Source organism: Octodon degus, unplaced genomic scaffold (assembly GCF_000260255.1).
Source record: "Octodon degus isolate 3935 unplaced genomic scaffold, OctDeg1.0 scaffold00051, whole genome shotgun sequence".
NCBI classification, from domain to species: domain Eukaryota; kingdom Metazoa; phylum Chordata; class Mammalia; order Rodentia; family Octodontidae; genus Octodon; species Octodon degus.
Genome location: NW_004524627.1, coordinates 13,506,662 through 13,534,539, shown reverse-complemented (window position 1 = coordinate 13,534,539; position 27,878 = coordinate 13,506,662). Strand labels below are relative to the sequence as shown.

General features: G+C 37.7%; 1 protein-coding gene across 9 annotated transcripts in view; it reads right to left on the bottom strand.

Moving 5' to 3' along the window:
* The window catches only part of Rnaseh2b (ribonuclease H2 subunit B), an 83,865-nt gene that overhangs the window by 3,000 nt on the left and 52,987 nt on the right, over nucleotides 1-27,878 (bottom strand). For 2 of the 9 annotated variants that reach the window (XM_023717302.1, XM_023717303.1), the window contains 4 exons: nucleotides 27,486-27,567; nucleotides 25,750-25,792; nucleotides 11,222-11,302; nucleotides 8,130-8,481 (listed from right to left, as the gene is read on the bottom strand). In XM_023717302.1, the coding sequence (XP_023573070.1) occupies nucleotides 8,362-8,481; nucleotides 11,222-11,302; nucleotides 25,750-25,792; nucleotides 27,486-27,567 (326 nt within the window). In that variant the 3' untranslated portion in view covers nucleotides 8,130-8,361. Of the gene's footprint in view, nucleotides 1-8,125; nucleotides 8,482-11,221; nucleotides 11,303-25,749; nucleotides 25,793-27,485; nucleotides 27,568-27,878 lie in introns of those variants that run through there. The other 7 variants (XM_023717299.1, XM_023717297.1, XM_023717296.1 and 4 more) reach the window with 7 other exon arrangements.

The following is a 27,878-nucleotide window of genomic DNA, read 5'->3' as shown; positions in this document are numbered from 1 at the left end:
AAGATAACAATATGCAATGTATTAATTATTGTAACTGTCCTACTAACCTGTTTTAAAACTTTCTCATTGTTATTCATTTCTCAATAAAATTAATTTAAAAAAGATTTAAAAAACCCCCCACCAATTCTGGGTATGGACTGCACGTTGTGAAATAGACCAGAATCATCAAAAGACAAAAGACAATTTCCCTTGACAGCCACCTTCAGCCACCGGGGGCAGGTCTCGAGAGTGCATGACAAAGCATTGATCTTGACAGACAAACAGGCCCGAGAGCTGAGAGCACAGAACAATTTAAATTGAAGATAAATTAGATACACAAAAGGAAAAATTGTTGGTAACCTGGGGCCAGTTTCAAAGATATGCATGGTTTGATGAAAAAGATAGACACTCTTTTTGTGTACTCAAGTAGTTTCACAGTTTGCAGAAAGTTTTTGAAGCTTTCCCAAATGCAGCATGTTAATCAAGTAGAAATATGATGTGAAACAGGCAAAGAGCCAAAGGATTCAAGGAAAGTGTCCTAATGTTTGGTATAATAGAACATAAAATGGGACTTATTTAAAATTGCTTTAAGAGTTTAACAGTAGGATATATGTGTGTGTACACAGGCATATTTATGTGTGGGCTTATGTATTTTTATATATGAGCCCATATTGATTTGTTTCTAATTTATCTTCTAAAGACATCCGATATGAATAACATCCTATTTGGACTTTTTCAGTTATTATCTAACTCTTGGTTAGTGGTGCACATTACAAGTGAGATCAGGATATTCGGCTTGGACTCAAAGGTAAGTCAAATACATAAGACAATAAAAGTTTTGATTTTCCAAGCTTCCATCTAATCCATGAATAAGCCATAATGTGAGATCCTATTTATAGCTTCTGGGAAGACAAAAATTTTTATAAAGATCACATTATCTCAAGCTTCTAAAAGTTGTTGGCTTGATGTAAGTTATCACTAAATGCCATTGAAAAGCAGATTTACTAAGGTTAGTACAGCCACACATAAGGAAAAACTCACAGCCCTTTATCCAGCAAGATTAAAGATTCTATTTCATGTAACAACCAGAATCACTGATGCACAAGTTTAAGGTTCATACATGCTTTGAATGAGTTTATACATATTCTTTTGAGCTTCTAATACTAGAGTACCATAGAAAACTCATTCTAAGAATGGATTTGGAAGAGCATGGTTCAGCTCTGAGGCTGTTGAAGCCTCAATATTGCACTCTAGAACATTTTCCTTGGTGTCTGATGCAGATGAATCGATCAGCTGGTTAATTCTCTCATGCAACAAATCTCTCTCTATGCTGCCCCAAGTTATCTAATGTGCATATGTACTGTGAACTAGTCTGGCAAGGTCCTATGGAGAGAATAAGGCAGGAAAATGGGTGGGAGGGTGGCTAAGCAAGGGTGCAGTGAAGGCAAATGAGAAAGGCCAGTGGACTGGGTCTCTGAGAAAATGAGTTTTGGAATAAATAAAAATGGTGACAAAACCAGTCATGTGAGGAGGTGGAGGAAGATGTATAGGGACAAATCAGTCACACAAAGGCAGCAGCATAGAAAGAATCTGACATATTCAAAGACCAAAAAGGCCAGAAAATAGCTTACATGTATTGAAAGGCCAAGGTGGATAAAACCTTGACTTTCCCCTTGGAAAAAACACTCCAGTCTAGCTAGCACGGATACTGATTATTCAGTTGTCTGCCAATCACGTACTCAGTGTTTTCGGAGGGCATACTCAGCCCAGAGCTATGTAAGACAGATTTCAGCAGCACAGAGCTCCTACTGCTAAGGGACTGGCCTTCAGCCATGGTGATAACGTGAGTGTTTCTGGGCAATCTTTTATCTTTTGCCCTCTGGAATGACTATCAATGTCCTGGCCCCAATTACACTTTGTCCTGCAGCTGTAGTTACTGTAGAGATTAAATGAATTATTATAAGTAAAGTGGTAGATGACTGTCAACCACACAAGTGCTATGCAGTGTTTATTATTATTGTTTGTTAGTAGTATTACAGAATGGTCACATGAAAAATAGTATACTAGGGCTGGGGAGATGGCTCAGTAGAATAAGTACTTGCCTGGCAAGTGCAAGGGCCTGAGCTCAATCCCCAGTTCTGTCAAAAAAACCAAACCAAAGCAAAACAAAACCCCCAAAACAACACAAACCCCAAGATACTAGTGTAGTTTGCAGGTATCTTGAAAAGTAAGGGACAATTCATAAAATAAGCAATACTATCAAATGTGTGAAAAGGTCACTGATAGGAATATTGAATTGCTCTTACAAATTAGAAAACTCTGAGGAGATATGACAAATAAATATAGAGTATAAAATCACAGATTAGATTCTGGAACAGAAACATAGTAATTAGTATGAGGACAGGTAAACCATCAATAATGGTACAGACTAGCTAATAATATGGCATCATTATACAAATTCTGGTTCTGATCACTGTACCAAGGTTATGTAAGGTGTTAATATGAGAGGAAGGACTGGAAGAACTCTCCTTACTACTTTGTAATTTATAGGTCTAAAGTGATTTTAAAATAATAAAAGAGATAGCGAAGGAGAAATAGACCTAAAAATGACAATGGTGATAGAACTAGTAGACATTTACACAGATATCTTAACTATAATGTGCTTTTGAAAGGAAAACACAAGTACAATGGATAAAAAAGTTAGAAGACAAACAAATGGGACATCTACAGGTAAAATTGTATTTGAAATAAAAATTCATTAGTTGAGGTTAATACATGAGGAAACACTAAAATTAAATTTCCTTTAAAAAGAAACTGCTTCAGGTATAACACCTATGACACAGAAAAGTGTATATACATATCTTCACAAAAACTGGAAACATTTGTCTATCAAAAGACCATAAACAAAATCAAAGGCAATGTACAAACCAATAAAGGAATTTAAAATCAACAAGGTAGGCAAAAACTAGTGCCCTAAAGTATACTTTTAGTCAATAAGAAAATTACTGACAGCATAATAATTTAATAAAGACATAAACACTTGTCTATAAAATGACAGCCAACATGAAAAATGTTCAACACCATTAGTAATCAAGGAAACATGGAGTAAAATATGAAGTGTTTTTTCTGCTTTACAAGGTGACAAAAATATTTAAATAAAACTTATTACAGTAAAAGACACACTCCTATTAATTCCCATCAAAATACTTCTTACCCCAAACACACTCATTACATTGTTCTTGCCATTTTCTGAAGCAGTTCTGAAAATCATCTTTTGGGTCATTAGTTGTGCTGTCATGGTTGCCTCCATGTCCTTGATTCAAATTATTTATAGCAATTTCTGTCAAAAAAAAATTACTGTGTGTCTTTACTACCAGATCTGGCACTGTGCAACTTCTCTTTCCCAAAGTCAAAATGACCATGAAACACAAGCACTTCAAGTCTGGTTAGGACACCTAGGCAGGCATGACCGGGCAACTGAGGATGCTCAGTAAGGAGGGCTTCCAGAACTGCCTCAGCAAGAGGCAAGAATGGTGGAGCAAGTACATTAAAGTGTGTGTGTAGGTTGGTATTTTGAGGGGAATTAATGGGAATGTCTTTTACTGTAATCAATTTTTAAATTTAAATAGCATATTTTTAAAATCACACTGCATATGTACAAAATATCATGCAAAGCTAACAGCCGCACTGCATAAGAAGTCATGCCTACTGTTTGTTAAGATTGCAAGATTCTGTAACATTTTAGTGGTGTATATATCCACAAATATATCTCAAAAAATCATCTTCAAACCAGTAAGTCTGTATCTAAAAATGTATTCTAAGGAAATGAAAGGTAAAGATATTCACATACAATCTTATTTTTCAAGCGCTGAATATTTGTAAATAAATGTTGAAACAGGAACATAGTTATCAAATATTAAATATTCAAATTACTGAAAATTATATTGTCATTGAAAAGGACATTTATTAAGACTACATAGTAATAGCCTAGAAAATACTCAAAAAATGAAGATGATAAAATCACTATTAAAATTCCTTTTAAAATGTTTTTTTAAAAAATGTTTTTATTATAAGGAAATTCACATCTCTGGGTAATGAAAGGGTAGTGAGGTAGGATAAATTTAAAAATAGCTTAAAAAAAAGAGGTAAGGAAACTGGAAGACTTTAAATTAAGAACTATAGGTTAATGCAAGGCATTTTCACTTCCAAGTGACAAATGAAAAAAAAAAAGATTTCCTCGAAGGGTTCTTTTACAATACTCTGTAAATTCCATACACTAGATCTGTCTTGCTTTTTTTTTGTTGAGACAGGGCCTCACTATGTAGTGCAGGCTGGCCTCCAACTCACAGCAAGCCTTCTGCCTCAATCTCTCCAGTGCTGAAATTGCAGGAGTGCACCACCATGCCTGGCCTGACCTATTCTTTTCACCTACAAATTGTCCTTCTTCCACCTCCAAAAAAGTAAGGACACTCTCAGGCAGTGTATGTCAGCTTCTAACACCTATAAATGGCCTGTACTGTTACCTGACAAGACACATCTTACATTTCCTACCTTGACAATACCCCTTGAATGTACCCCACCCCAGCTTGTAAGGTATTCTCACTTCTCCGCCCACTCTATTTTGTGCACATCCTAATAAACCCATTATCTTTTATTGGCCTGTCCTAAAAATTCTTCAAGAGTCAGTAAACCTACATCAAAACCCACAGAACACAACACTGGGTTAAAAGGAAAAAAAAAAAAGCCCTCAAAAACCTCTCATCCCATACTTTTCTACTGTAAATTTATACTTTTAAGAGTTACCAGCTGTGTGTTTCCGTAGCTATGCCTGGGGGACACAGGGAGCAATTTTTTGTGTTTATCCCCTTTGTTTGATGAATGTGGTAGGGTGTGCATATGTGCAAAAGTGTCCAACCAGGACTTTTATCCACATTTACGCTCCATCTAACAGGTTTTTCATATTTATCTGAGCATCATGTGTGTGTGTGTGTGGGGATATACACCCGTACTATCTTCTTCTATGTAAACATGTACTTTACCATAAGGAATAATGGGGTACTTTAATTTTCCTGGTAGAAGGAGCTCACTACAATGGCACATGAAAAATCAGATTTCCATTTTGGAGGTGGCCAAAAGTGAATCATTAGATCACTAATGCATGTAAGATGAAAATGATGACAACTCTGATATTGGCCATGTGAATCAGTTTCTATGAAACAGCAAGAACTGATTGTTAAGACTCAGGGAATATGGGCCTCCTTGATTGAGATGACACTGAAAACAAAAATGTGAGTATATGTTTAACTAGTTAAAACGTACAAAATGGTCATACAACATTATGGAATGACCCAATGTTAGAACTAGGTCTGAAAATATAGTGAGGATCTCGGCAGGGTTGAAATTTATTGGACAAAATACCAGAAGGGCTATACAATGTAAATAACTGTAATAGATAACATGCTGTAAGATATTGTGAAATACTATCCACAAATGCTGAAATACAAATGTTCTGTGTGCACTGATAGTCATACTATAAAGTGAATTTATTATGACTCTTCACTAGCCGAACTGAAGCATTCATAGGTCTGCTGTACTTAGCAGGGCTTTCTCATGCCATTGCAGGAATGTAAAAGACTTATGGAAAAGTGGTGGGTGAGGGTTTGTAGAAATAACACACCGACAATATTTGGTTTCCTTCAAAACTGCCTGAGGTTTAATGACAAAACCACATGCCAAGAGAGAAAATGAACTGATCATCTGGCTACTATTCACTCATGGTTAGAGACATTTGTGGATTAACTGTCAAGTAATTCACACACCATCTGAATACATGACTTAGTAAACATTTTGCAGTATTTCATGGTTGCTATAGCCTCAGGCAGTGTATTCTCAAAAAACCTTCAAAATATGATCTTATGTTCTTATACATGTGAAGACTTACTATGCTTTCAATTTAGAAGTTTATCCTGGAACCCAGCCACCATATATAGTTTATATATAAACTATATAAACTATTTATATAGTTTATTACTATATAAATCCTTATTTATATAGTAATAAAACAAGCAATGTTGTGAACAGACTTGTTGCTCCCATCTCCCAAAGTAAATGAAATGAGATCTGACAAGAGGTTTACCAGTTTCCAGCTAGTCACACTTGCTAACAGAAGACAAGCTGACCAACATAGGAACTGTCCACATGAACAAAGCAGAAATTCCAACTGAAAAGTTGCAACTTCAAAACAGAGAAGTGTACAGTACTATCTTTGGATTTCAGAGAGACATAACATTGGCCTTGTAAATGGCTAAGAAAAGCAAACTGGGACTGCCAAGGACAACACTACAGCATGATAGAAATACTGATAGGAAAACTTTGGGAAAACAGAAGGCTGAGATGGAAACTTTCTACAACAAAAACAAAGGTGGAGATGTTGATGAGTTATACAGCAACTATGATGTCACTCACAACAACCAATAGTTGTGTTTCACTCCATCATAAATATGTGGCATAAACAGCTTGGGAGTTTACAAGTAACAAGTGCAAAATATCACAGAGCAGTTTTCTTAGATTGGGACTGGAACTCATCAGAGATCATTTGGAGCAGAGGAAATACAAGATGCTTTTGTCCAGGGACTACATAAAAAATTGTGGAGCACTCTGGTGAGCTGACAGGTGAAAAGGTAGACAGCAGGAAAATCAAAACGATGTCAACTGAACCCTACAGGAAAGGACAAGAAAACAAAACATATATGCTATCAGTGTAGGAGTTACTTGTGTATGGAATATGCAATTTGCATGTGTGAAGACTGCCTTGGGTGTGACAGTTGAAGCAAAGATTAATTCTATGGTGGATTTTTGTTTATATTTACATTGAAGGTCACACAGGTTTTTATTTCTGATGTTATCTTTCAGGTTTTATAAGCAAGTAAACAGCTGATGGGAAAATGTTGCTATGTAGTTTAAGCACTCATTATGTATTTGCTACTTTATTGTCACCTTATTTTCCTAGGTGCACACTGCACAAAATAGTAGGAAGCTCCTAACAAAACAGGAGAGGTGACAAGAATGGCCTGCCACACAGGGAAGCTAAGTACATGTGCTATCAATGTGAGACATACATATGGAACACATGGGTGAGTACTACCTTGGAAATGATGATGGAAGCACAGGTTATTTCTAGGGTAGAGTTCTATTGGTATTATTGTAGTTCACACAGGATTTTATTTCTGAGCTTATCATTTAGATTTTGTAGCAGGTAGATAACTGATGAGAAAATGTTTATTATAAATGTACATTTCAAGAATTTAATACTTTATAGTTTATTGATATTTTATATTACTGTTAACTACAAGAACCTCTTGAGAAAACAGCAAGACCCCTGAAATGTCAAGTATGCCCCAGAAAAGGCCAGGAAAGAAAAACACACCTGCTGTCAGTGTAAGTAATACCTGTGTGTGGAGTGTGATAATGAAGTAAAGACTATGCTTTTACTAGAGTTCTATTTTTACTATAATATTTTGATGGTGGTATTTTTACTGCAGTTCATATGGAAACTTACTTCTGTTATTTTTTAAATTTTGTACACCAAAAAATGTCAATGCTGAAATTTTGGTGCTCTTTGATAATCTACAAATATTCAAAACTCAATACTTTTTTGATATTTTTCCTGTTAGGTATTATTTAATGTAACAACTCATAAAATTAAAATAAATAGCTCATCAATAGAAATATTCTAAAGCATAAATGTGGATGTTAAACATACACAATGTGCTTTTATGACAAAACTGGCATGATGCCCCATGGGCTACAAAAGTGGATTACATTCCTTATTTCCTGGGGACCACAGACACAAACTGGGGACAGCAGGGGACTATAATTTTGTTTTATTTTTATATTTTCTACAAAAACATGTATTAATAAAAACAGAATATCATTAAATATTCACCAAAAACTGTCATCTTTCAAAACATAGCAATTTACCTGACAGTTTGTTAGTCTGTTTCTCTCAGTATATTGAAAACTATGTTGTTAAATATAAAGCAAAGTTGCATAAAATAATGAGCCATAGACTCAAATGTTGTCGAGGGTCAGTTTACTGAAGATACTGTGATGCTATATGGTAGTTCTATTCACGTGGTTACTTTTCACAATGCCAAACTCTAAAGGTCACAGCAATGAAACTGTATAATCTCTTTCCCATATTTTGTTCAGAAACACAAAAATCAAATCCAAATCAATGTGCAAGGGAATATAAAGACTATCTCCCACCCCACCCAAGTAAGATGGTGATTAAAGATCAGGAAGCCCAGCCATACAAAAGGGTAAAAACAGAACATGTAAAAAGCAAACTTTTTGTTTATTAGATTTTATTTTAAAAAAGTTTCAAATCTTTTCAATTTTCTTTTTATTTTTTACACCAAAAAAAGCATCGATACTTTTCATTCCAGTCTTGTCAACTTTAGCCAAAGCCTTCTGAGCTGCAGTCATTTTGGTATTTTTCTGCTAATGAAAATAAGTGAAAAATTGTTATGAATGTATCACTTGTAAATCATATATGCAAATCAGACAAGACTGTGCATGTCTCAGTGTTCATTAAGGGAGGTAAACGTCTGCTGCCATCATGCTTCATAAAGGAATGAAAGAAGTTCTGATCTATTCACAATTCAGACTTCAGAGACAGCATGTTAAGACAAAACTGCCACCTTCTAAGGAGTCGAATGTTACAGCTAATGGTCTACTTTAAGGGAGTGATTCTGGAGGGTGCATTAAGAATAATAACAAAAACAAAGCAACTGACACAGGCAGCAATTGACAAGGGGAGAATTACAGCCTTGTGTTACTACATGATGAATAATTCACAACAATTTACCATCCGATTTTATTCATTCACTCTATGAGAAACCATGGACAACTCTATTATATTCCAAAGATGACTCAGACTAGAAGGAGAGCTGTGTTATTTCGCCTTTAACAAAGAAATACTTTCCCAAAAGTTGACTCCACATAATACACTCTGTAAATTTCTATGTTTCCTTGGCCATTGTATTTTTCAGTGTCTTTTAATAAGTGCTAAAAGATGGTAAATGGCAGCTGATACTATTTTAGTGGGTCACAACTTGTTCAGAAGAAATACAACTGATGGGAATCAGGAAACAACGAAACTGAACCAAAATGAACTGAACCACACCACACTGCCCTGCACCAAAGCAAGCCACCAGTCTCCCTAAGAACAGAAGGGCAAGTATATTGGCCAAATAGATTTTAAGGGGACAATATATGATTCCTGCAATGTTGCTTCTTATGTTGTCACTTGTAACTTACAAAGATTCATTTCTGACTGGATGGTAACAAGAAATGGTCTCTTTCACACAAGATGTCCTGTTCATTTAACTGCCATCATGGTTCAACTTCCTTCTCACACTGGTGCAATGATCAGGTGATAGAGAAGTCGCATATCCACTGAAGGTGGGTAAAAGTATTTCTCCCAGAAAAGTTTAAATGTCCTTGTTTACACAGAACATTGAGAGAGTTAACTATTTCGCAAATCTTAAATCAGATTACTCTCTAATGTCATGTGCCCAACTAAATGAAACACAGACAATAGAATAAAATCTACTAAAAAATTTAAGCTCTAAGAAGACTACATATTATTATAATCTAAATGGAAGATAATCTATCACTTATCCTGAGACTGGAATGATCTTTCTACACATAAAAGCAATGGGGTTGGGGAGGCAGTGGGAAATGATAAAAACAACCTCTCTCTCTCTCTCTCTCTCTCTCTCTCTCTCTCTCTCTCTCTCTCTTTTTGACATCAGGAATTGAACTCAGGACCCTGCACTTGCCAGACAGGTATTGCACTGAGCTATATCCCCAGGCCAAGAAAAACAATTTCGATATTTAACCTCATAAAAAATTAAAAACTATTAAAAACATCAAATGTAAATGTATAAACATACCAGAAAATAATTTATACATTGTGTCATGACAAATATTAATAGTTTTAATGTAAAATATGTTCTTAGAAGTCAACAATCACAACAATAAAATTATCACAACACAAAAATAGGTAAAGGATAGAAATGACAATTAGTAAAATTTAAAAGTGCAATAAGCAATCAGAAAGATAAACTTTTAGTTGAACATGTGCAGCCTAATTTGAAAGGCAACATTTTTCAAGAATAATGTTGTTAAGAATTCAAGACATAAGCTCATTGGCAATAATGTTTGGAAGTACAAATTTTTGCTGCAATCTTTTTTTCTTTCTTTCCAGAACTGGGGATTGAACTCAGGCCCTTGCGCTGGCCAGGGAAGCACTTATTCCACTGAGCCATCTCCCTGGCCCCTGCTGCAATTTTGGAAAGCAATACATACATACATCATGTATATGACATGTATGTATATTATCATAAAAGAGTTCATGATCTCTATGATTTGTTAGTTCTAAATTGTGTCTAATGAAATAATCAGAAGTACAAACTATAAATAAAAAATTCTATCAGTTTCTTTAAACCAAAAATAAAAAAAATATCAGAAGTACTCTGGGTATCCAAAAATAGGGTATTAAATAAATTATATTTTATATAATGAAAAACATAGCACAAATCATGAGATATCATGAAACTATAATATTTAAAAGAATGTTTAATGACATGAACAGTTTTGTAAAACTGAAAGGTAGAACCAAAAAATATGTAAGTACAACACAAATTTTAAAAGCTGTATATTATTTATAATGCATAAGATAAAACTAAGCAATGTTAAGAAAATAATATTTGCAAGGTTAAGATTAATGGTGGAATTATGAATGACTTTGGTTATCATAATTTCATGGAAGCTTCTGGACAGCAGGGTTGGCCAAAACCTACCTCAAGGGAAAATCCGGGTACACTCTTGCTAAGCATAGTTTTTTTTTTTTTTTTTTTTGGCCTGGAGATGCCTTGAGGGCATTTCTGCTTTTGGGTGAGTATCTGGGTTCGAACCACAGCATCTTGAGCGTGAGTGCTTTGTTTAAGCAGGCACTTAAACAACTGAGCTAATGGGCAGGCCCCCAGCATAGTCTTTTTTAAAAATTTATTTTGTAAAAACCATAACAATGACTTAACATTTTCATGCAGCATAATTCTGTGTGAATTATGGTCAAAACTATAATCACAATCAAGTGTGCAACTGTTTTTAGATGCACACACGCACTACACCTATGGAGGACATACAGTATGCCACTATATCTGGTTACACATACCTTTTCAGTCTTCAAATCTTTACTGTTAAACTTAGTGTAGTCTTCTTTTGCTTCTACAGGCTCATCTGAAATCTTTAGTCTCTGCAATGTTAGAGTAGTGAGGCAGAGTCAAATGGCACCCTATCACTTAAGTGAAACCATTTTTAAAATATGTGTTATTTGGACCCACACAGAGGTCAATAATTTTTACAAATGCTTCTACATTTTGACAACTATCTAGTGGACTACATAAGGCACTGGCCTCTTTCAAGAAGCAGCCTTAGTTATGGTAGGTTATCACTGGGTAGGTATATGAGCCCATCTCTCAGTTCTGCAGGAATATAAACCCACTTTGTATGTACCATGTACAGTGGGCATCTAGATGGCTGCAGACTTCAAGGCCATTCTTTTTTTTTTGGTGGAACTGGGGATTGAACTCAGGCCCTTGAGCTTGCCAGGGAAGCGCTTATTCCACTGAGCCATCTCCCTGGCCCCCTTTAAGGCCATTCTAAGAGACTAAAGGCAAGGCACAAAACTCAAAGATGAGAACTGCCTTGAAAGGAACCAGGTACTCAGTAACAAGCTCCACTTCATTAATATCCTGGGATGGATTCATGTCTACTAATGGATACAAGGGGAGCACTATTCTATTATTATCATTTTTGTGCAGTTTATGTCCTTCCTTTCAATTCAGCTGTCTCATTTTATCCATATAAGGACAAACTGTGTAGCAAGCAGCTAGCAGAAGGGAAGCATAGAGAAGTAACATGAATAGGTGTAGTCATCTGTGCAGGACTCGGGGTTAGATATCAATTCTTATGTTAATGTTCTTTCCATTAGGCCAATGCAACCAAGTTGAGTCTTCATGGAACATTAGTGCCATTGATATGAACACTTTGCACCAAGGCATGAGTTGGTCTGTGGCCTTAACAATCATATAGAAGAAATCATGTACACTTATATAAAAAGTACAAAGCAAAATAGAGGAATCTTGCTGCTTGACATAGAGGACTGAGTGACAATAAACACTGGATATTGACCCCAACTCAGATTGACACCAACAGGTCTTCACACTCTGGAGACACAAAGTTGACAAGAGTCAACATGGGTGTCCCCAGGAAATAGACTTTTGTTCAGCTTCATTCTTCACAATGCTGCATTTGCTAAAACTAGGATTAGACCCAGCTATTTTCCCAGAATAATTGAAAACATCATACCACAGCAATATATGTGCACCCATGTTTATAGCAATACAATTTATCGTCACTAAAATCTTAGAAACAACCCAATGTCCACCAACTAGGAATGGATAAAAAGATGTGGTAATTTTATACAATTTGGTATTACTCAGCTATAAAGAAAGATAAACTCGAGGTTTTTATAGGTAAATGGATGCAATTAGACATCATATTAAGGAATATGATGGAGCTGCGGTGGCTAGACCCCTCCAGCCCCAGCCCAGGCCTGGAGAACTTCCGCTCTGCTGAGCACGCTGGACACCTCTAGCCCCAGCCAGACCCGGCGTGTGAGTGAGACCTTCCACGATGCTCTCAGGACACCTCCAGAACCAGCCCAGGCCCAGCACATAGGCCTGGTGTGAAACTCTGCAGCTGAAGTCCCTGCATAGAGGCTAGGGGCCAGAACCACCCAGCTAATCCAGAAGCAGAACATCTTGCCAGAGGGGCACAGTGGGTTCACTTCTATGGGTTGCAGCCTGAAGAAGCTGAACACAGCAGCCAGATCCAAGCCAGGCACATCGCGATGAGTTGAAACTTTGTAGATCCAGACCCAGAGAGCTGAGACACCTTGCTAGACCCAGATCTATGAGAGCATCCTTCCTCTTTCTCTCCTGATTGAGAGAGGGGACAAAAGGTAACTAGGGTGAATTAGTCTGCCTAAAAGACCCCAGGTACATCAAGGGGAGATGATCAGGCAGAATTTAGGGGAACATAAATACAAATCCTCAATTTAATATATGCTTAGCTACACATACATAATGCTTGCTCTTACTGTCTAAAATACAACCCATTATTTACAAAAGTTTGTCAGCTGCTAAATATCACTACCCATTATTAGTGTTCCTAATTGTAGTTCTGTAAATATAAAACTGTAACTGCCTTAATCATATAATCTCTCTTGGGTAAGAATTGCAGTAGGTGTTAAAGTTTTATCTGCATCAAGGCTCTATACCAAAGGTCAGAGGACAACTTTGTGTCAACTTTGTGTCTCCAGAGTGTGAAGACCTGTTGGTGTCAATCTGAGTTGGGGTCAATATCCAGTGTTTATTGTCACTCAGTCCTCTATGTCAAGCAGCAAGATTCCTCTATTTTGCTTTGTACTTTTTATATAAGTGTACATGATTATACAAAATACAAAGAGAAGAAGCAAAATATAATCTCAGGCCCAATGCCACCGACAACCAATGCAGGAGACACTAGCAAAGAAGAAATTGGGAATCACACAGCTGAAATCTCTGAATTAATAGTGTCTAAAGTAAAGAAACAACTGCAGAAAATACAGAGGAAATAATATCTGAAGTAAAAAAAGAAAGGATAACTACAATGAAAGAATTAAAAATTGCTTCTAAAGAATATAGCTGTGAACTCACACATTAGGAAAACTGAACGGGAACAAATAAACATCCTAATGCCATACCTCAAACATCTAGAAAAGGAAGAACAAATCAAACCTAAAACTCAAAGATGGGAGGAAACTATAAAGATTAGAGAAGAAATTAATGCAACCAAGACAAAGAAAATACAAAGAACGAATCAAAAAGCTGGTTCCTTGAAAGATTAAATAAAATTGATAAGCCCCTCGCTAACACCATCAAAAAGAGGAAAGAAAAAACTCAAACACAAACAATAAAGAATGAAAAGGGCATAATTACCACAGACACAGTGGATATTCAAAGATCATCAATATCTACTTTGAGAATCTTTACTCTCACAGAATAGAAGACACAGAAAAAATGGACAGATTCCTAGAAAGGTACAAATTACCAGAACTGAATCAAGATGTAAGAACTCTCAATAACCCAATAACAGGCAATGAAATAAAAAATGTAATAAAAAACCTACTGACAAAGGAAAGTCCAGGTCCTGATGGATTCACAGTTGAATTCTATAAGAAACTTACGGAAGATATAATCCCTATACTCCTCAAACTTTTCAATGAAATTGAAAAGGAAACAATCCTCCCAAAATCATTCCTAGAGGCAAGTATTACACTGATACCAAAACCAGGGAAAGACACAACTGAAAAAGAGAACTACAGGCCAATCTCTCTCATGAACATATATGCAAAAATCCTCAATAAAATCCTAGTATGTAGAATACAGCAAATCATCAAGCAGATTATACACCATGACCAGGTAGGATTCATCCCTGGGATGCAAGGATGCTTCAATATTCGAAAAGCTATAAATGTATACACTATATCAATAGAGCCAAATCTAAAAATCACACGATCATCTCTATTGATGCAGAAAAGGCTTTTGACAAAATCTAACATTCATGTTCAAAGTCCTACAGAAAATTGGAATAGATGGCCTCTACTTCAATCTGATAAAAGCCATCTATGACAATCCAACAGCTAACATAATTCTAAATGGGGAAAATCTGAAATCTTTTACTCTTAGATCTGGTACAAGACAAGGATGTCCTCTATCACCACTCCTATTCAATATAGTTCTGGAATCATTAGCTAGAGCCATTAGACAAGAGAAAGAAATAAAAGGAATAAGAATAGGCAAAGAAGAAGTTAAACTATCATTATTTGTAATGATATGATACTGTACTTGGAAGGCCCAAAACATTCCACCAAGCAGCTACTAGAATACACTAATTCAGTAGTATAGCTGGATACAGAGTCAATACCAAAGAGTCAATAGCATTCCTCTATACAGATAACGAATACACTGAGAGAGAAATTAAAGAAACAATACCTTTTACAATAGCATTATGGAAAATGAAATACTTAGGAATTAATTTAATTAAAGAAGTCAAAGATCTATTCCATGAAAATTACAGTACTCTGAAAAAAAGAGATCGTAGAGGATTTCAGAAAATGGAAAGATATTCCCTGCTCCTGGATACGACAAACCAACACTGAAGAAGGCCATACTCCCAAAATTGCTGTACAGATTTAATGCAATCCCTATCAAAACACCCTATCAACATACCTTACAGAACTAGAGAAATCATTTCTAAAATTCATTTGGAACCAGAAAAGACCTAGGATAGCACAGGCAATCCTGGACAACAAAGAAAGGCAGGAGGCATTACAATTCCTGACTTGAAATTATACTACAAAGTTACTGTGATAAAATCAGCATAGTATTGGCAAAAAAAGAGACCTGAGGATCAATGGAATAGATTAAAAGATGCCAAAGCAACTACAAACACACTCAGCCACCTTATCTTCGACAAAGGGGCCAAACATGCTTACTTGAAGAAAGATAGCCTCTTTAACAAATGGTCCTGGAGAAATTGACTCTCTACATGCCGAAAACTAAAATTGGACCCAGTTCTATCACCATGCGCTAAACCAGAATCAAAATGAATTAAAGACATAAACATTGACACAGAAACACTAAATCTCCTGGAAGAGAAACTAAGAGGAAATACTGAAGACATAGGGGTAGGCAAACAGTTCATGAACAAAAAGCAACCTGCATGGGTAATACCTCAAAGAATTAACAACTAGGACCTCCTCTTAATGAGAAGTTCTTGCACATCAAAATAAATTACCAACAGAGTGAAAAGCCAACTTATGAGTTTGGAAAAAATCTTGACAAATAAGCACTCAGACAAAGCTCTTTCTTTCTAGAATTTATAAAGAACTAAAAAACATTAGGCCCCCAAAATTTAAAGATCCAATCCAGAAATGGGCATCCAAGATGAACACACACTTCTCAGAGGACGAAATTCTAGATGCTAATAAATACATGAAAAAAGTGCTCCACATGGCTATCATAAAGAATTCAACAAACAACAAATGTTGGAGAGGCTGTAGGGAAAAAGAAACCCTTCTCCACTGCTGGTGGGAAGGTAGACTGGTGCAACCATTATGGAAATCAGTGTGGAGACTCTTTAAAAAACTAGAGCTGAAAATCCCACTCAATCCAGGTATCCCCCTACTAAGAATTTTCCCAAAAGAAATGAAAACATGTTATGGTGATATATGTGCACCTATGTTTATAGCAACATAATTTGTGACAGCCAAATATTGGAAGCAACCAAATGCCCATCACCTGAGGAATGGATGAAAAAGATGTGGTGTTTTTATACAATGGAGCATTATTCAGCTATAAAGAATGATAAATTTGACATCATCCTAAGTGAAATAAATCAGATTTACATGTGTAAGCATCAGATTGTCTCCCTACTGTTACAAACTGAAAGAGTAAATAAAATCCAAAGGTACTATACATACTGTGGGAGGGAAAGAAATTGCTCAAAAGGAAAGAATTGAGATGGAGGAGAGAAGGAAGGGAAAAATATATATTCACAACACACAATAGCTATACGATAATTGTGCTACTAATGATTTACTGAAAGGAACAATTAGTGTTAATTTTTTCATCAATTTTGCATGCCTATATCTGGTAATCTGAACAACTACTTTGAATACAATAATATGCAATATAACAACCACTGTTAATTTCCTATCATCCTGTTTTGGAACCCTGTATCATTTTCAATGTTTTTTAAACTTCTTTTTAAAATTATAATTAAAACAAAAAAAGAAGTCCTAGTAAAGTTGGTGCTAAAAGATCTCACAGGTCACATAGAACAAGAGGATAAAACTACATAAGATGTTTGAAATTCTTGGAAACTGTGGAAAAAACTTTTGGCTATACAGCAACCTCTAACAAATAAACTGTCAAAAGTAAAATACTAGTTTAACCCATGTGAACCAATAGTAAATAATGCAACTTTCTCAACAATTATGTTTTTTTTTAAATTTTATTTTTTAAATTAAGACAAAAAGGGGAAGTTCATGGGTACACAATTTCTACAAAGGTATCCTCAGCTAGGAGTAGAACTCACAACTCATAATGCTAATGGCTATATTTCCAAAAGTTGAAGGGTAAGAAGCCAGGAAGGCATCTATGATTCTCCTCTGTGACAAAATGTTTCTCTAACAGATGTCATTGTAAACACTTGGACATAATTTACCTCACTACACTACTTAGTGTAGTATTATTTACAGCCATCTAGGGATAAATGGGAATGTCTTAGGGTCAAAAAAGATAAGAACCCTTTAGAGTTTAGAAGAAAAACTATCTCTACAACATTCAAAGAATGTAGACAACAGGCAGTGTATAGTTCTCCTTTTGTGACACTGTCCATCCTAGTTACTTCAATTCATACCCAATGTATCACCCTACCAACAAAACACCCAACCAGTCAGGTCTGGCTACCCTAGAGGGAAGTACCACCACCCCATAAAAGCAAGACTGCTACCCCATACTCAGCAGTTACCTAGCTCTAGGGCCTCCACTCCTCAACGTGACATTATATCCCTTCTGCTAGTAAAACTTATTCTGTATTTATTTTGTCTTCTGACTCCACCTCCTCTTTCTACACTGGAGAAGAAAAACAGACTCAGAAAAACTCTACAGTGGGCCAGTGATTTCAGAGCCACTCAAGAGATGTGACACAGTTCGGGGGTTCATTCAGTACTGACAAAGGCCACCTGACAAGTACAATCCAGCCTAAATGGAAGTAAGTGTAGGAAGGCAATGTCCTCTTCTTGGCTTGCTTTGTACATTTCCTCCTTAGCATGATCTAGAACAGCAGAAATCTCTTAGCTGGACTCTTTTGGGTGACATGGGATCCCACTCTGAGGAATCCATCCTTATACAGCTAAAAGGCAGAGTTCAGGGACTCAGGACCTCCTATGGCTTTCTGGCAGGCCACAGAAAGCTGGTAGCTAGAACATCTTCAACCTTGTGGTCCACACCTGGTCAGGGGAATATCCTGATCTACTTCATGCCATGTCAACTGACAATGTCCTCCACCTTCTGCCAAGAGGGGATTTCCCTGGATGGAGGGTCAGACCCCTGTGGTCAAGATGGGAGAAAAAAGGGACTCAGGTCATGTTGCAGTGGCCTCTGTGCCTAGTACATTAGAGCAAAACTTTGTTCAGGTCATTTTTGAGCTTCCTTAGAGGATGAAAAATGTCTTCTCCTGAAATTGGGCTTTCCCCACACAGATGTGTTTCTTTTTAAAATTTTTTTTAAAAGACAGTACAAAATAGTATTAACACAAAAAAAGTACAAATGATACAGAATTACACTAAACAAAATAAAATAAATTACACAGTATTTGTTTTAATGCATAGTGCTGTGTTCAAATTGGTTGTTCATATTACCAAATACATGCATGCAAAATTGGAAGAAAAAAATACATAATTAAGAGAAAAAAAAGGACAAAAAATTGAAAAAAGGAGAAAGCAAATCAAGCATTAACTGTTCCTTTCCATAGACCAGCAGAAATCCACAGTGCAGTGGTCCAAACCATCCTGCTTATATGCAGATATACCTCTTTGACCCCTTCTGTCATGCCACTGAGAAGACTGGACATGCAGTTTCTTCTCCCAATAGTGGCTGAGGTCCAATGACCTCCTTCCTTTCTCTTTTGATCTTGTCTGTCTTTCTACCACTCTGCCCATTGGCTTATCCAGCAACATTAGGACACAGAGTGGACCTCTAGAGGAATATCTAAATGGTCCCTTTTGTCTTTCTTCAAGTACTGGAAGTTCCAAATAAGTGTTTTTTGTCCAAGTAAGTATCAAGAGGCCTGCCTGGTTACCATCAACTGGGTTTTGGAAATCCTTTTCATCACTCATTTCCCACACCAACCCCACTAGACCCTAAGAGGTCACGGTGGTACCTAGCATTAACTGCCATTTTGGCTCCAGAAAGAGAGGGCATTTGGGGAATTATACATATATACATATTTAACCAATGTTACAAGGACTAACAAAGGGGATACAAGGGTCCAGGGCCTTGGCCAGGAAAGGCCCCAGCTCCAATTCCATAGCACGTAAAACACGGCTAAGCCCTGAATGTAGTGAGATACACCCAGCACAGGGGTACTCCGGGCTGCAATACACCCCCTGAAGGAAGGGGATTCCCAATCCATAAGGGTAAAACACCACATGTGTGGACACCCAATGATGAGGGATTGTTTGGTGTATCTTTTCCTCCACTCCCCACAAATAGGAACCAGATGTACTGTCCCACCAGACTCACTACTGCAATGTTTCCTCAAATACTGAAAAGCTTTAAACCCTCAAACCTTAAGAAAAAGGCCCTAGATTTTGTTAGTACTGATGTCTGAACACAACACCTGCTGGGGGACTCAGAAAAATGGCTGGCCAGGTGTTTGACAGTTAAAATGATTTTGTGAGAGAGAAAAAATAGCTCATCTTTATTCTCTAGGATTAACATATTGGACTTTTGAGTGCTCCTCGGACCTTCCACTCTTGGGGGCACTACCTCCTCTAATTCCCTCAGAAAGTGCACACCTGGGAGGAGACTTGAGATGTGGTAAGCCATATTTGTCAGCTGGGCCACCAGCGTGGATGACTCCACGAGAGGATGCTGCCCTTTCACTCCAGCTTAAGGGGTGAGAGAGAACACATAACTTTTACTTACTCAGTGTTGGAGGAAATTTAACTGAGACCTAGGTAGCTTCATAGATGATTCTGATTGCTCTATCAGAGACTTTCAAAGGGTAACTTCCTTATTTAGACTGTCCCAGAAAATGTGACCTTCTCAGTGAGATGTTCAATCACAGAGAAAGGGACAGAGTTTGGGGCTTTGCCATCTGGACTAGAAACACATACTATGAGGCATACTGGGGACCTCAAAGAGGAGAGAAAGAACACAGGCTTTATGCCCCTACTGGAATAAAGGTGGCCGCTATAAGTGAGCCCCAATGAGACCATGGACTGCTGGGAGAGGTGGCACACTTTTGCTTTCTTTATTACATTAAAGAAGGACTAAAAAGAGCAAGGGTCAAGCCTGTTAATTATGCAAAACTAGGGCAAATCTACCAAGAGCAAAAAGAAAAAGAACACCCGCCCTCCACATTCTCATAATGATTAAAAGATACAATGACCAAATACACTTTTATGAATCCTGATAGTGTAGCTGAAGAAATCCTCATTAAGGATAAATTCTTAACTCAACTGGTCCCTGACATTCAGAACAAGCTCTTAAAGCTGGTCATGGGTCCCATACAAAGTCATTTGGGGGCTACAAGGCCTCCTTATAGAGGCTACTAACATCTTCCACAACAAAGGTCAACAGGTATAACAGGAAAGGTAGAGAAGACACAGGCAATAGGTAACGTAACTGTCCTATAGGATTTCAGGCACAGGCCCCTTAATCAGATGGAAGTGAATTCCTGTCACTGCTGCCAAAAGCCTGAACGTTTCAGAAAGCAGTAATCCTTTCTTAAGAAGGAGGGTGCACCTCAAAAGGGGACTCAATGTGAGCCTTCTAGACCCTGCTCCTCTTTGCCAAGGCAACCACTGGGATGATCAATGTCCTTAAGAGAGTCAAGAGTCCTCTTAGTCACTGTTTCTGAGGTCACTGACACAGGCCTGCCTTAATTACCAGTCCAACCCACAGAGTCCCAGGCTGCTTTGGTTCTGGGGGGTCAACCTGCTGGGGTTGTTTTTTTTCCTGAAATGGGTACCAGCTTTCCAGGTGGTGTCTTTTCTTCTGGGCCATGTTCCACAGGCACCGTTATGTTTCAGGGCATCTTGGGGTGCTCCAGGGACAGATTCTTCTCCCACCCTGTGGCTTTGCTTGGAGTGAACTCCATGTACCCTGTTCCTTTCCAACACCAGGAACTCCACCCTCATGACTAGCGAGGGACTATCACAAACCCCACTTCAGTTCGTACTTCCTCTTGGTCCTAGAACTCTGGCAGTTTTCTCCCTCTAAGAATGACAGGCAGACGCAGCTGTGTGGATGGATGCACACAGGTGGAAAAAGCTGTGAAAGCCACCTCCTCTGTCCTCCTCCACCTCAGGGACCCCATGTACTTCTGTTACCATAAACAGTAACCTTTTAGCCAGAAGCTTAGAGAAAGACTAAAATTTTCTCTACATGTAGGGACTGCTACAACTGGGACTCCTCGGAAATCATCAGCCCTTGTAATAGTACTCCTATTACTGTACTGGGTTAAGAAAAGGAGCAGACAAATGGAGGCTAGTGCAAGACTTGTACATCTCATCAATGAGGCTGTGGTGCTAATGCTTCTGGTTGTCCTTATCACCAACACCTTGATCCAAATTCTGGCCTCAGCCATTTGGTTTTTGATCCTGGATCTTAAGAATGCCTTTTTCTGCAAAGCCCTGATACCGGAGAGCCAAGATCTTTCTGCTTTTGAGAGTCCCCTCACAAGATTGAGATAACTGGGCCAGGGAGACAGCGCAGTAGAATAGTGCCTGTCTGGCAAGTGCAAGCTCCTGAGTTCAATCCCCGGTACCATACACACAAAAAGAGATAACGGACCTGGACAGTTCTTCAAGGTTTTCATCACAGCTCTCACTTTTGTGGATTGGCCTTTGCCCAAAATCCCCTAGACTGAAAGGAGGAAGGAATTTTCCTTCTCCAATGTGTGGATCATTTGAGAGAAGACTAAAGGTGCAATGCATAGGACAACCAAGTCTCTCCCAACATCCTGGACTCCCAGGGCTAAAAGATGTCCCATGAAAAGGCCTACCTCTGTCAGACTCAAGTTACTTACTTGAATGTGTTTATCTCACATGGCAGGAGGGCTCGGAGCCCTGGGAGGATACAGCCTATAGTGGACTTCCCACAGCTGAGCATACTAAGAGCATGTTTTGGAGAATCTGGATCCCTGAATATGCTGAAAAAACTCAACCCCTTTGCTAACCTCTCAGTGACTCAGAAGGCTCAGACCCATCTCCTCGCTTGTAGCCCTGTGGCTCACTGTACTTTTCAGGAATTAGGTAAGCCCTACCAGAGGCCTCTTGGGGTATGGCTCTCCAATCAATACTAATATTCTCTCTTTTTGACAGACATGGGTTGCTTTGAAGGTCCTCCCTTATCCAAACCTTGGGAACAAAATCAGCCCATAGCTTACTTAAGCAAGAAATGAAATCTAGTGTCAAAGGAATAGGCTACTTGCAGGGGCTGACCATGGGTGGGGGTGGGTGGGTGGTGGGTGGTATGTTGGTTTCTAAAGTCTATAAACTACCTCAGGATGAGCACTTATGGTAAAGTCTCCCCTTGACATTGGGAGGCTCCTGAGGGACCAATTTAACCCTGGGTATCAGATACCCAGACTTTAAATTACCAAATCCTCTTACTGTGATAGGGACTGACCATACGGAGGTTGTTTATGGCCTTAGGAGGGTTTTCCTACCCTTTGGAAGGGTGCTGCTCTCTGCCCTTTCCTAAGAAAACAACACTTCCCTATCTATGCTTGGTGGGAGCTCTGGCTCCTGACCCATGTTGACTGCTGGATCTGCTTTCCACTCCCAAACACTTCACTACCCTGGCTCCAGATCTACCTGTAATTGTATCCTAGTAAGGTCCACTTTACCCAACAAAATCTTAACAGTCTTAAACCATTTCTTTTTTTTCACTGGATCACTATGTCAGTTGTGGAGAACATGCTCTTGGTTGACTGGATTTGGCTAGGATACTGATTCTGGTTTTAATGAGAAAAAAGCCAAAGTGTGGGGAAAAGGGAAATTTTTATTCATTGAGCGTCAATAAACAAGGAAGCTTGGTAAGTCTATCTTCCTCAGATAGGGCAGGACCTTGGACGTTACTTGCGGATCACAGTAAAGACTCGTACCTTCTGGTCAATCTTTTTTATCCACCTGAAGCTAACTGTACCTTGACATGACCCATTTGTGATGGGATTCAAGATGGTATGTACTCTTGGTCCATGGCTTGGTGGCAATATTTGATGTGTCAAGTCTGGAAGTCACCTTTAGTCACTTTGCTGGGACTTACTTCTTATACTTACCTCTTGGAGATTCTCACCACAAAGTCTAATTTGTCTGAAAGTCCTCTTTTATGCCCCTTCTAGATTCCTCTTTTATGGAAACAAGTAAAATCATGATGGGGAATTTTTATAATCTTGGGGATTACATTGCCTCCATTTCCACAGAAGCAGAGGAACCTGGGGCTTAATAAAATTGTGGCTATCCCTAAATACTGTATAGGATTTAATCCAGACCTCTGTGTAGCAGAGTTTTGACCTCAGGGACCAGTAGAATCAAGAGAATTTTCTCAACATAAAAAGGGAACCTCTTATAGTCTTAAGGATCATGGCAGTCACAGCAGCCCTTGTGAAACTAACCTTGGAAATAGTTCAAATTCAGTACAAATCTCAAACCTCCCTCCCACTGCACCAGAAGTTACCCAGTTAACTAGCAATTTCAAAGATGTCTAATGATCCTTGGATTCAGGTGGATATAGATGGCATGTATGGTTTTAGAACATAAGCAAGTATTAGACTACATACTGGTCTATCATGGAGGTGTCTTGCAGTTTTTAATGGAAACTGCTGGACCTATATTATTACCTCTTAATATGTTAAGAATCAGATTGTCACTCTGGATAAGACTAAGTGGCTCCATGACCAGTGGGTGACCCAAATTTTCTCTCAGAATAAAATCTGGCTTCCTTTTACATTCACTTGAATTCTTCTACTTTTGGGACCCTTGGCTTCTCTCTTGTTGTGTGTGTTTGGCCTTTTTATACTAAACCGCTTTACCCAGTTAATTTCAGATGGAATAAATGCTATTAAGATGCAAATGGTCCTTCAGATGGAGCCCACCTGGGGGTTCCTCCTTCCTCTTACCATGGCCCTTAGGATCAACCTCCTGATGGACACCATCCATGGTCCCACCCGGCATCTGGTTGACTGTTTCCAGGGGGAGGAAGGTAGGGACAGATAGAAGCCCCTGGGTAGGGTCAGAAATGAGATGCAGGCCCATTACAGCTTAGGAGAAAAACAGATCTCTGCAGTGTTCAGAGAATGTAAACAAGGGGCAACCTACCATTTTGTTTTTGTAATATTACTACAATAACACCCACTCAACATGCTGTATCAGCTTACCAACAACAATAACAACAAAAAAAAGTAGGTGGGACTCCCTCCGAGGGAGGGACCACCACCTCAACCTCATAAAAACAGCACCATGGCTCCATACTTAGCAGTTACCCGGCTCTGCCCAGCCGCACTCCACAGAATGCACTGCATTTCTTTCTTCTGTTGATAAAATTTACTGTCTTTGCACTATCTTCGGATCCCTCTTCAAGCTGTTTCTGCCATCAGAGAGAGATAAGCTCCGAAAATTCTACAGCTAGTACTGAAGATCAAATTATTACATACAAATGTAAGACATTTAATAAGTGTGACACTTTGGTCAGGGGTTTAATAACTCACAACCAAACATAACATCAGTTATGGTTTTATGAAGAAAATGTACACAGCTAGCTTGTATGCTATTCCTGGTACACTACTGAATATTTAGAAACTTTAGGACTGAAACAGTTACTGATATTTTGGTTATTTAAGGATCAGTTTGCTCTGGATTAGGACAATATTTCAGCAGAAATGGACAAGGGGCTCAGACACACACTATAAAAACATGATTAAGTGAATGTAATTCTGGACCAAGAAGAACAAAGAGTAGAGTAGGAATTAATGTGAGGTCTAGTCTTATCACTCTTACAAATGGTTTGTAGGAAGCAATACAGGAATATCTCCAAACCCGTTGGAGCTCTGCTAGCTGACAGAAACAACTATAACAAGATTGAAGGAGGTATGGTTAGGGTGAGTGGAGATTCAGACAGGATGGACTAGTAAGGGAAACGAGGCAAAACAAAACAAAACAAAAAAAAAAATCTTACAATAGTAAGATGCTGTCTACGACAGTGAGATACAAAAGATTATCTCCTGACTGACAGAAGTATTCCTTGAAAACAATCAAGTGTATCACTACAAAAATCAAATCCTGGGCATGGACAGGAAGGCTAGCAGAAGACATAGTACATTTGTTCAAACTATGGTACACCATACAATGAGAAGTGGGGTACCCAGAGCTGGGTAACTGCCTGATGTGGTCAGTGGTCTTCCATTTATGGGGTTGAGGTGGTACCTTTCTCTGGGGGCAGCCCTACCCTGTTGGCTGATTAGTTTGGTGCTAGGCTGATGGAGGAACTTGAGTACCAATGGAATAATTGAGACAACTGCAGAGGTTATTTTTCTCCTAAGTTTCAAAGGGGCTGTATTGGAGTAGGGATATAGCTCAGCGGTACAGTGCCTGCCTAGCAAGCAGCAGTTCAATTGAGGTACCAAAAAAGAACATAATTTTAAGAAAGACAAAAAAAAAAGAAAAAAAAAAAGACCCTTTTAAGGGGCTGTATTTCTCTTCTGACCCTCCTTAGGGATCTATTCCTACAACAATCTAAATTCATGTGGTAAAAGTGATATTTTTCCAGGTCTCCCATACGTATTTTAGTCACAATTCCTTACCTTTGATGGAGGGTTTGGCAATGGAGCTGAAATTTCTGGAAGCCTAAGGAAGTTTAAAAAACAGAGTCACAGTCTTGGTTTTTCACAGACAAGCAAATAGAGGCTGGGCCCATTTAAAATTTGGGGAGTCTTTCTTTTTTCATAGCATTGCTTCAACAGATCTTGTGCCATTATTTCAGAGTAAAAAATAAAATTTCTATGAATAGATGAATCTTATTTTACTACTTAATGCCTAATGTTGGAATTATCAAAAGAAAAAAAATTTAAACCATCTGTTGAAATAGAGTTTGTCTATACCCTCAATGTTGTGTTTTGGAATTGAAATGCTTCTTCATAAATAATGGTACTAATATTTATTTAAAAGTGAAAATTATTGTAACTATTGACAAAAGCCAAATAAACTTTACTGTTGCTCCCACTAAAGAGAAGTTTAATTGGTCTCTCTCCACAAATGTTTAACTCCAAATTAAAAATTTCAGGTGAATCAGACCCACATGTGCAAATATCCTATTGTCTCCCTAGTGTAAGAACTCAAAAGAAGTTAAGTGGAAAGAGAACTTAAGGATTAAACAACTAAGAGAGAGAAAGGAGAAAAGTCAGGAAATATGGCCGGAGCAAAACCATACATTTATATAAACAAGATGATTAAGACAATGGCCCTAAGAATCTCCATCAGGTTTTTGAAAATAGCAGTTAGTGGGTAGAATTCTCACTCTGACTAACTATATATGCTGATATCTGTGAACTAAGCAACTACACTGGGGACGGTAACGTGTAATACTATAACCACGCTTGAAATACCTGTCATTTAGGTCTTCTAAATGCATACTGCTTCTAATGTCATATCAATTATTGCTAGACTTTCTTTAAAGTAAATGTAAAAAAAAATTCAGTGGAGGGAAAAGAATCTAAACAAATAATGAATTATGAAAACATTAGATAGTGAACAAGACAAGCAGTGGAGAATGCAAGGGAAGTGTTAAACAGAAAGATGGCTAAGAAGTTTTTGACACACTTTCACTGCTAGAGAAACCAGTTGCACTATTCTAAATATTCTCTAGAATTTGCTATAAGCAGCAACTTTGTAGGTTATTATCTATTACGTAGGGAAAAAAATGGGATTGTGTAAGGTTCGGGAAAAGGTATGAAATCAGCACAGACAAAAAACGTTAATAACACTCAAATCTTGACCATTATCACAAGTTATGCTACACAAGAGTAAGGTCCTTATATTATATTACAATATTTTTACAATGGACTACAAATGAAGCTATCCCTCAAGAACAGTTTTTCAAATGATTCTGAGTTCCAAGTACTTAGAATTAGAAAGGTATTTAGTGAACTTAGTGCTACGATAAAAATGGCATAAAACTTTAAAATGTAAGTTTTAAAGATATTCTACATGTCATCCACCACTTCATTCCCCAGTTTTCTTTCTCTCGAAATGACAGCAAAGAACCAAATTAATTAAATTTCACTGGGAATAAGTTTAATGTACATTATCCTACAAAATCATATGAAGGATACAAAGTTGCTGCAATCAGTTTCTAACTATTCAATTCATTCCAACCAATGTCTTTTAAAAATAATTTCCATTCCACAGAGGATATGACATAGCTCAAGAATAAAATCTCACCATAAGCAATGATATAATAAACCATAAAGAAACTTATTGCTGGAAAATCAAAAAGGATGAAGATACTTGTTAATTAGGCCCCAAGATAAATGACACTTACTTCAAGTATTTAGATAAGTTGTCACTTAATTCTTTAGGGATGTAGTCAGATATTAAACCATGGGCATAACGAATGTAATCCTCTGAAAGAAATAAAAGAATAAAAGAAAAAAAAAAAAACAAGTAGTGATTATGATGGTTTTATAGTGAAATTTACCAGAGTTTCTATTCTCATTGTCTGCCTGATTAGCAAAATGGAGATGCTCTTTACTGTCTATCAGTGTCAAGGAGAAATGTCACCAATGAACTAGGGCACAGGATGATACCAAAGACAAGATAGTATACTGACACCATCAAATAACAGTAAAAATCAAAGAACAACTCAGGGGTGTTTTCTTAGCTGAGGCACTGAAATACAAATAAAATTTTTAAATGAGCTATTACAGCATGAGCT